The sequence below is a fragment of the Acipenser ruthenus genome, chromosome 13 (assembly GCF_902713425.1).
Source record: "Acipenser ruthenus chromosome 13, fAciRut3.2 maternal haplotype, whole genome shotgun sequence".
Classification (NCBI taxonomy): domain Eukaryota; kingdom Metazoa; phylum Chordata; class Actinopteri; order Acipenseriformes; family Acipenseridae; genus Acipenser; species Acipenser ruthenus.
The window spans coordinates 36631165-36641929 of NC_081201.1; the positions used below are offsets into that span (position 1 = coordinate 36631165).

At 34.8% G+C, this 10765-nt stretch overlaps 1 protein-coding gene across 1 annotated transcript in view; it reads left to right on the top strand.

The window, feature by feature from the left end:
• LOC117418301 (catenin alpha-3-like) overlaps nt 1–8658 on the top strand; it is a 183172-nt gene extending 174514 nt beyond the window's left edge. The window contains exons 15-18 of the mRNA XM_034031216.3: nt 873–1054; nt 1732–1837; nt 4053–4187; nt 5440–8658. Of these exons, the coding sequence (XP_033887107.1) occupies nt 873–1054; nt 1732–1837; nt 4053–4187; nt 5440–5727 (711 nt within the window). The 3' untranslated portion in view covers nt 5728–8658. The remainder of the gene's footprint in view (nt 1–872; nt 1055–1731; nt 1838–4052; nt 4188–5439) is intronic.
• Nucleotides 8659–10765: the final 2107 nt, after the last annotated feature.

Below are 10765 nucleotides of genomic sequence, written 5' to 3' on the forward strand. Positions count from 1 at the left end.
CCCTCCATGATGCTGAATCCCTCAGAGTGTAGCTGTCTAAGGTTCTGAATCTGCCACTATAATCACAGAGAAAGCCACTGTTATTGATCTAATTATCTTCATTTAATCACCAAAGCTTTGCTAATTTGTCTGGAGAGGGAGCCAGTGTGTTATTCTTCACAGAGCTGATTTGTGTTATAAACAGGACACCTTTAAATGCAAGAACAGAAACACTATTCAGCAGCTCAAGCCAAGAAAATGTGTATTTATCCCTTATTTGTATGTGCAGTAAGAGCAGTTTATTAGTAATTCTGTCATTGTGTGACCCTTGATCTGGGAGCACCTCTACCCGATGGGTTTGAAGTGCAGGGTGTGTTGCTGTTCATGCTCCTACCAAACACTATGTAAGGATTGTAATAGGAAAATAGCATTATTAGTTATAAATATACAAAACTCTGCATCAAAACAGGAAAAAATCCCTTAAGGCAAGCGGTGGTTTTGTTTTATCAATTCTGATTTAGACTCTGAAGCCCTCCACAGCAACACCTGCTCTAAAAGTAGGTAAATAATACCATCTTAAGTGCCAAGGATACTCCCGCATCACTTCAAGGGTGATACAATTAGAATTACACTTGTCTTAATCAACACAGAAAATTATTTAATTAGGCTATGGTCAGTAGTGGTAAGAGCTTGTGCCTTGCATACTGATTGTAAGTTAATGAAGACTAAGGGATCTATTTTGAAGCAAAAGCACATTTGCTGTAACAGCATTACATTTGCAAGAAAGAAAAAGTATCCCAAGGATTGAATTGAATGATTGTGCCGCTAAAAAAACAAACAGTTTTGTCTGTTGATTTCCATGTCAAATGTGTTAAGTCTCACTCTGTTTCTAGGCAAAGATGACACAATTGCCAGAGTCTGAAAAAGCAAAGATAGCGGAGCAAGTAGCCGATTTTAAAAAGGTGAAGAGTAAGCTGGATGCAGAGATTGAAATCTGGGATGACACCAGCAATGATATAATTGTGCTTGCTAAGAAGATGTGCATGATTATGATGGAGATGACAGATTTCACCAGGTAATTATGTAAATGAAATGCAAATTTAAATAATAATAATAATAATAATAATAATAATAATAATAATAATAATAATAATAATTTACCTCACTGTTGGAGGTCTCGCTTCATAAGACTTTTTTTTCAATGGCAGGTTATTGTAGTAATAGTTTTGGTATACGTGATCAGTTGTTTAAATATACATATATGTTTTTAATTATGCCGTAATTGATATATTTAGGTTGAGTGTTGTGCATATGTAAAACTATTATCAGCAAGTTACCTGTTCTTTATTTATTACATCTGCATCTTCATTGGTGTCCTGCATTGTAAATCTTTGCAGATCTGCAGCCTTGGCTAATTCTGGAAATGCATTTAATGGCATACATAAATCCAAACAGTTAATTTTGCATGATAGAAGACTGCTCAGAAATGCTCAAGTTTTGAAAAAAAGGTATAATATTAACACACTGTGCAGGATTGATCTCAGCTGAGGACACTTTAGTGAAGGTGTTGACAAGGCTGTGGTAATGTTAACAATAGCCTCACTTAGATATATGAACAGTTTCAACAAAGAACACAATTATTTACATTGTTGATTATTAATATTGTTGCTGTTTAATATCATTCAAATACTCTAGGGGCTCAGTCTTCCATCTGGTAGTGACGGCACATTAATGTCAATACTTTATTAATAGAGGGAAAGGACCACTGAAGCTCATCTCCGATGTCATCAATGCTGCAATGATGATTTCAGATGCCGGTTGCAGAATGGATGTTCTGGCTCGACAGATTGCTAACCAGGTAGGTCAAATTAACGGTTTCCAAGAGTCTTCTGAAAATTCATAAACAACGTTCCCTTTAACAGGATTGCAGGCAACTAAATAATTTCACGAATGTCCACCCCATGCAAGTCCATTAACTATAAAAGTATTAAATATATTTTCATTAGAAAACATAATATTTGAAGAGTGAAATTGTCCCCCACTCCTTCAGGGCCTTCTTTCCCGTTAATAACCAACTACAGTAGGTGCTGCTTCCTCTACTGACTGACATGCTTTCCAGCCAGTAAGATACCCAAACAAACTGCGGAGATGAAATCACCTGGAAGTTCAGGTGTAGTGGATGTCCTGGAAGGGAAGGGAAACAAACTGAAATCGTTCTTGTACCTAGCGTAGTACCAGATGACATGTTTCAAAATGAAAATACATGTTTGCGATACCATGTTTCTTTCAAAACTGCACCTTTGAGATCTATATAGTGAATGGACGTGAATGACAGGTATATTTGGAATCACAGTATTCATAAACTGCAACAAATATCAGCTGCAGCAGAGCCTTGCCAGACTTCTAGTAAGGTGTTCAGGGACACTGTTCACTAGTAGGGTCTGCCCATAGAAAAAAAGACATGGAGCCAAGGTCCTATGTATATTGGTGCTATCAATACAATACAGGCACTAGGTGCTCTCCAGTTCACATTTTGATTCTAAAAACGACCAGGAAAGTGCTTGAACAATGTAAGTGCTTGAGCAATGTGGTATAGTGATAAAGCCTAATATTGTAACTGTGTGTGTAGTTTATGCTTCTTTTTATACACTATACATGTACAATCCCTTTGAAGAAAAAGCACTTACTGTATGCCTTTTATAAGGTTTACAGCACTATATCTTACACAGAATATGACCAAAGGTTTTGCAATGCATGCACAAAGCTTCAGTCTGTAGTTAATATATTAAAAGCCAATAGTTTGTCTTGTTAAGGTCTCCTACCTATGGACTTCTATTCAATAGATACAAGGTAATGTTATCCTACATTTTTCTTATGAAAAATCACTGGAAATACACGAATGTGGTTGGCTGTGTGGAAGCTGACAGCTAAAAAGAACTGCTGAGAACAAATGTATTCCTCCAGTAAAAACTATGAACTCAAGCAAAATGGGGAATTTATGAACTAGATTTGCATTCAAAGTATTCGTATTGACCTTTTGTGCTACACTTCTGCTGGTGGGTAATGGAAATAGTTTTTCACCTAGATTGTCTTTGTTTATTTTCAGTATGTTCTCAACCACTGCATCATTTATTAGTTCACTTTGAGGATTTAATCAAAAACGCATTTCTCTAGAAGACAGAAGAATCTGATGCCCTTTTTTTCTCTTTGATTTTTTGGTTTTAATAGCAGTCTGCAACAGTGTTGTCTTTTAAATAAATGTGTTTGTTTGATTACCTTCAATACTGAAGACAATTCTCTACTTGTTACAAACAAATATATTTAATCGTAAGATAAAATTAAAATAAACAGCAGAACTTGACAATATCTGAAGATTTTTTTTTTCACGTTATTTCCCTCAAAGATAGCTCTCTCTTTACAGTGGTTGCCAGGTGTGTGAGTGATCCAGATTAAGGGAACAAAATGCCATGAAATCCAATTTAGCTTAAGTAACGTAATTATTTGATTGACGCAGTATACAACAAGTCAAGTCTTACTCTACTGTTTTTTATATATGTATATAACATGCCCATATAGTATGTGACAGTCTCCTGCTCTGTTGAGGATACAGTTGTATTTAATCAAACACAGATTCCAAGTCAGGTGTTTGAACAACTTTGAAACAAAACCAAAGTAGGACATGTTATTGCTTATTCATGCTTCATTTCCATTTGTCACATGACTGCTTTGAAAGCAAGTTGAATTGGAATTTTGGCAGAAACTGTCTTCCTAAATAACATAGCAAGTGGCCCAATGACATCAACAAGCAGATGATCCAAAGTTTAGACTGCAGTGAAAGACAACCCCACCCCCCACCCCCCACCACAGAAAAAAGGAAACACAACGATGATTGTTTTACAGGTCATCTTTATTGTCCAGTTTCAGACTTCAAATAGAACAGGGAGCAGTCCCAATTTCATATTATAGTAGAACAATAAGAGATTCACTTTGAAAGAACAGTTTTACTGTGCAAATGGCAACTAAGCTCTGTTACTGCATATAACCGTATCTGTGCTTCTTCATGTTTTGTGCAGTGCCCAGATCCATCCTGTAAACAGGATTTGCTGTCTTATCTGGAGCAGATCCAGCTTTACTCCCATCAGCTGAAAATCTGCAGTCAGGTGAAATCTGAAATTCAGAACTTGGGTGGAGAGCTCATCACATCTGCAGTAAGTAAAGAATGGAACATATTTTCCTATTATGTGACCATTATGTGTTTATTCAGTTTAATAATACACTTCCTGCTATCTATTATTCTCTAGAAACATTGTTTTGGGTACAGTACCTTCTTTTCACAAGACAGCATGGGTCTATGACGTGATCAGTTTACATTATAACAACGTCTGCTGCTTGACTGTAGGCATGGCTGGAGCGTATTGTGTGCAACATATTTATTTTGAAAAGAGACGGTATGGAATCAAAAAGTGATGCAACTGAGTATCTTTAATACACACACACATATATATATATATATATATATATATATATATATATATATATATATATATATATACACACACATATATATACACAAGGGCTGTGCTGTGGGAGATAAACAAAACAGTCAAGGAACCAAATTAGAGACAGTTGAAAAGAAAACTGCATGAAGACTTCATGAAAACTGGAAAATCTTGTATAGAAAGAAAAATAGGAAGAAGTGAATTGAGTGGATCGGTTGGGTTTAAAATAATAATGTTGGGAACATGAAGACTTGTTAGGCCCAGCAAACCTTCCTTTTTCATCCCTATCTGACATTCTGCCTTCTACTTCAAAATAATAAGTATTATTATTATTATTATTATTATTATTATTATTATTATTATTATTATTATTATTATTATTATTATTATTATTTGCATTCAGAGAGAATAAGACATACAATACACGGTATTCAAATAAAATAATTACACAGCAGTAGCCTTCCGCTTGTAGTTCACATTTCCCTTATGTATGGCCCTGTGTAATTGAGATTTTAAATCTCAAAGGGTACAACTATTCAGATGTTTAAGCAATGCTTCAACTACAGGGAAATCACATTAGATTATTACACATCTGCTTTGTGGTTTAATACAGGACTGCCAATACCGTATCCTTTTGTGACTTAAACCGCAAGAGCATTAATCAATACATGTTATATTCACTTTAGGAGACAGGGAGTAGCTACATTTGAACAGAATGAATTCCTAGTTTTGACTCCACTTTAACAAATGACCTGTTCTTTGTTTAATGTTGTGTCTCCCAAGGGATGACTTCATCTCATAGAGGTTTTATTGTTTAAACAATCACCCAGACTTTATTTACATGCAGAGCCCTCGCTCTGTTACAATATCCATAGTTTTAAATGATTGATATTGCACTTATGCTTATATATTATTTTATATTCTCATATTTGCTTTACAAATACTGCATTTTCTCTTTCAGCTGGATAGTGTTACATCCCTTATCCAAGCAGCCAAAAACCTGATGAATGCTGTTGTGCAGACAGTAAAGATGTCCTACATTGCATCAACTAAAATCATCCGAATCCACAGCCCCACTGGACCTCGTCACCCTGTTGTCATGTGGCGGATGAAAGCCCCCGAAAAGAAGCCACTAATTAAAAAGGAGAAGCCAGAAGATGTTTATGCAGCTGTCAGGAAAGGTTCTGCCAAAAAGAAAATTCACCCTGTCAAAGTTATGAGTGAGTTTAGAGGAAGACACGTCCAGTAAACCTGAATTATACATTTGTAAAAACGTGTCCAATTCTGTAACTAGTTTGGGTGTGTTTTGTGAACAACACGCTATTTAACGTATCAAAGTAGATTTTCTTTAACATTTTCAGTGTCACCCACAGTACATTTATGCGTCAATGTCTTAGAGTTATGCACATGGTTAATTGTGGCATATAATTCAGCTGCATTACTTAATTGTTGTCTTTCACATGTTTTGCTAAACCATTCCTTCCTTTTGCTTCTGTGTAGATGGCACTCTAAACTAAAGGTAATTAAGTAGAAAATACAAGTGTTAAAAATGGAGGGATGATAACAACTTATTAGACCATTTCTATGTGTCTCTTTCTGTAATAGACTCTTATTGCTGGTCATTTTTAAACTTGTAGTGTTTATTTTTAAAACCTATTACCCAAATGGAAGCAAGGCGCACAATGTCATGTTAAAGGAAGTGGAAAATCCTTTAAGAAGACGTACATGGTGCATTTAGCAACACATGAGACAATCTTAGGAAGAATATAATGCTTCATATATTTATTTTGAAATTAAGTGCAATACAGTATGTAACTGCTTTTAGTTAAGAAAAAAATATATTTGAAAATGAGATTTAAGAAAAAATAAATAAGATAAGTGCTTTGGCCATGCTTTAAGGGGCTGACATGCATTAACAATATTGTTAGCGTTTCTTATTGCAACAACATTTTTTTCTAATGTATTTTTCCCCTAAAGATTTTGTCTCCACTAGAAGCTTTTACTTTTTAAAATGATGTAGCTGTTTGTCAAGTTGAGGGATTGATCTGTAATTGTATTCAAAGCTGGGGTACAAGTGTATCAGTGGATGCTCATCATAAGAGGCTATGGAGGCAAAGCCTACGTGTAATTTTGCAAAAGTAAAAAAGCTTACCTGATGTCATGCTTTACAAGGTCTACTGTATTGCTATTGGCTAAAATGTAGCCTCAAAATGGGTGGGATTCTGTGTGTATTACACCTGCAATCATCCTCTGTCTGTGAAGTTTTACTGTATTTGTATTGGTTACATGATGCAAACTCGTGGCTAGCCTCTACCACTCATAATTAGACTTAATCTTGACGTGTCTGTTGCCAGGCAGGTTATGGGTCATGTGTGGTTACTCCCTTAAGTTTCGATTTCCATATACAGTACGTAGTGTATTTTTTATAACATTGTAGATTTGTTTAATTCATACACAATTGTCCTTGCTTTCAATTAAGGAAAAAATAAGAATAAAAATAACTATAAAGTTTGTCCAAAGCCTAAAATGGACCTTCTTCAACAGGGAGGACCAAAACAAAATTGCCTTTTTAATTGCTCATGGTATGAAAAAACAAAATGGTTGACTGAGAGTATTCCCAGTTTGGTTTTTCAAACCGGCTTCCCTGTGGATTTCTGTGGGCTACAGTGATTTAAAAAATCTTCCACAAGCTGTAAAAATAAAAAATTCTCACTCAGGATTCATCAATCAAGTAAGTCCACAATGTTTTTGTTATATTCAGTTGCTTGCCTTGTGTGCTGCATATACTATATTACTGTATTACATTTCTTGTTAAATTATGAAGTACCTTTTGAAACCTGCAAAATTGTTTAATATCATGCCCCCTTCTTTATTATCACAAAAACCACTCGCTATGCACCATATTTTGAAAAATTACCTCTCTTATTATCATCTCACCTGCTTATTGTCACGTTTTGTGCAGCCTGTCAAATGCTGCATGGCCAGGCTTTAATAAGTAAGCACAGTATAGAATTAATTTCCATCGCAACTAACAACCAATAATCATCTTGGCTGATAAACTGACATTTTGTGCAGCCTGTAAAATGCTGTGTGGGCGGTCTTAACGGGATACAGTTCAGTTACAAAACACCAACGTCACCAAATTTTTCAGTCAGTCTTATTCACAAAAAAAACAAACACCAAGTGCAACGCCTAACATCAGTCGACCTTTTTTAGATAATGACATAAACTGTTTTGTTCCAGTTAATGATACAAAACGTATTTGTCCTGTAGTAAACTATATGCATTTGTTTAAATGTAAAGAACGACTGAATGTACAGTATTAAAACACAGCTCTTTAATTTACTGTTAGTTTTCTTTCTTTTTTTCTCTCGCACTCGTAATGTGCTGTCATAGGCAACCGTGAAATGCCTGCACGGCAATCATGATATAAAGCGGGTTCATCTATCTATCTATCTATCTATCTATCTATCTATCTATCTATCTAAAAAGCAATAAAAGCAGGTTTGTTGTTTAGCCTTCCCACTTATTAAATTATTGTATGCAACCAATATGTGCATCATATTTATTTTGAAACTACCAACTTGTTCAAGCACTCTAAATGCAATATATACCTTTGAAAGCAATATATACCTTATTGAATCAAGCATATATATGAAATTAAATGGGTATGAAGCCATAGAATACTAATTTATTGCCAGGGGGACATATAGAAACTGTATTTATCAATAAACTACTGCATGCTCTTTGTATTGTGTAATAAATGGAAATGCTGGATGAATACATCAGCTGTGAACTTATCTTTTCAGTTTTAGAGATCTTAGTCATGTGTGAACACCACATAAAACATTTATGCATTTATGTATTACGCTAACATGAAGAAACAAAGACATAGGAAGTAGAAACAGCTTTAACCGCTTTATAGCGAGCCACAGCCCAAATAGTATGCACTGGACGGTCCAGATTCAAGGCTGAGTGTTTATCCACCAGTTAGATCTTTGATAAGGTGGAAGTTCTGCAAAACGTGTGCTCTCTCGTGTGCTCTTACAGCAATGTGTGGAAGTTTAAAAGATAAAGCATTCATAAAGGTGCTCTAATTCACTTTAATAATATTTATAGCTACTGAAAAATGCTATCTGTTAAATGTTGTTAAAGAAAAATAAAAAATACTTTGATGGCATTGATTGTTTGAGTTTTAATTTGTGTATTACAAACATAATAAAACACTGTTTGACAATAAAAAAGCATACCATATTGTTTAGGCTATACTGAGCTGCTTTTGTACAAGTCTCAACGTCACTATAGTGTACTATATAGAATAATATACCAACCTGCATATTCTAAAATGTGTAAAGTAGTATGAAATATTTTCCAAAAAGCTCAATAATAGTTAAGAGTCAAGGATGAAGGACACATCTACAAATCATAAAACTGCCTGATATGATTGCAGTTTATTCATATTCACAGCTGTCCATGTCTTTCAAAGCTTGCATCATGGAAAAGAAATACAAATCTATATAAAATAAATACAAATCTATATAAACAATAGATTCTATAGTTTACTGTGTAAGCATGTTTATTTTTATTTATTTTTCCATAACCTTGTTCATCCCCTTCTTTGAAACCAATTTTTTTCCTTCTTTGAAACCAATTTTTTCCAAATGAATATCTGTCTAGGCTTAATCTGGGAAAGAAAATACAAAGAGAACAGATCATATATATTATAAGAAAACCAGGGTTGTATGCACTGCTTGGAGAAAACACACAGCACAGCATCTTCCAAAACAAGCCCTAGGGCATGGAAGTGTATAAAATGCATACAACACACCCTCTGCATTAAAAGACAAGCAGAGGTATTCCTTAAACTGAGACTTAACCACAGAGGGAATGCTATGAGCTAAACTAAATCTATACTGCTTCTTATAGGTTCAAGCTGCCTTCTTCTGCCATGTGCACCCCTATCATATACCCAAACAGATAGCTAAACAACTAGATTCCAAAATACAAGTAATGAAGAATCATAACTATTGAAGAAATCAGTTGACTCAATAGATAACTAGATTTAACTAGATATGCCAATCAAATGTAATACATTTCACAGACATTGAATAATAACGTACAATTAAGAAGTAACACAAGAAAAATAAGATAAATGTGCTCTACAGAAATAATTGGACAAACTAAATTTTAACAAAATACAAAACACACAAAAAAAAAACAATCCCAAACCTGTACCCAAATTAACAAGATATCTACAATTCAAAGCATATTTTTCTCCTGTTGTTGATAGTTTGCCTCAAGCAAAAGCTGTCTGTATGGTGGAGGATAGGTGGCTGGAAAACAGAACTGACAAGAGACTAATTAAAATTGCACCCCAGGCTATAATAAAAGAAAACGAATGACGCACTGGAACGCTAGTCAGTGAGAATAGTTTATAGAACCACTCAGTTAGCGCATGGAAGAAAACCGGTTAGGAGTGAGAGGAAACCTCTGGGTTAAAAGCTCTTTGTGGCTCAGTATTTCAGAGATGTTAGGGATTATTTATTCCACTGTGCTGTAATGATGGTGTGATGTATTTATTTGGGTGAGGTCAAAACTCTATGTGTACATAACCTTTTAAATTCATAATATAAGAACTGAAACAAATATGCTATTTTGTTGTCAGTCTGGCACTTCTGAGCAGATAATATTACATAACAATGAATCACAAAATATATTGTTTAAAAAGCTATACAACTACAACACCAAAAAGGAATACTGATATATTCTAATGCACTGTCTTCGGTAATACGTGGAACCAAGCACTCAAGCTACAGTAGCATTTATGTGCATCCCAGCTTGATGTAATTGAATTGCAAAGACATCTGTTCATTGAGTTTAATGAAAGCATCCACACAGAATACTAGGTCTGAGTTATACTATCGATGGTAAAGCAATCAATCACAAATTATTGAACACTCGTTACCTCGCCGCTGCCGTTCAGCCATCTGCAGATCTGCATTATTCATACAGTGAGACAGTGAGTTCAACATGAGAGGCTACCTGAACTCGAGCACACAAGAGTTTGCCTATAAAAAGATACTCACCAGATATGACATATCTGAATACAGTAATTTTGCTGTGGCAATCAGTATAATAAAATCCCTTCCATCTGTACTTATACATTTACAGAAACAGAGAAGATGTGATAGTTTTTTTTTTTTTTTAAAGGGCCCCTCTTAGTGTGAGGGTTACAGAACATCCTGTATATTTACAAGTAATGTATCACTTTACATGAACTGTATCTT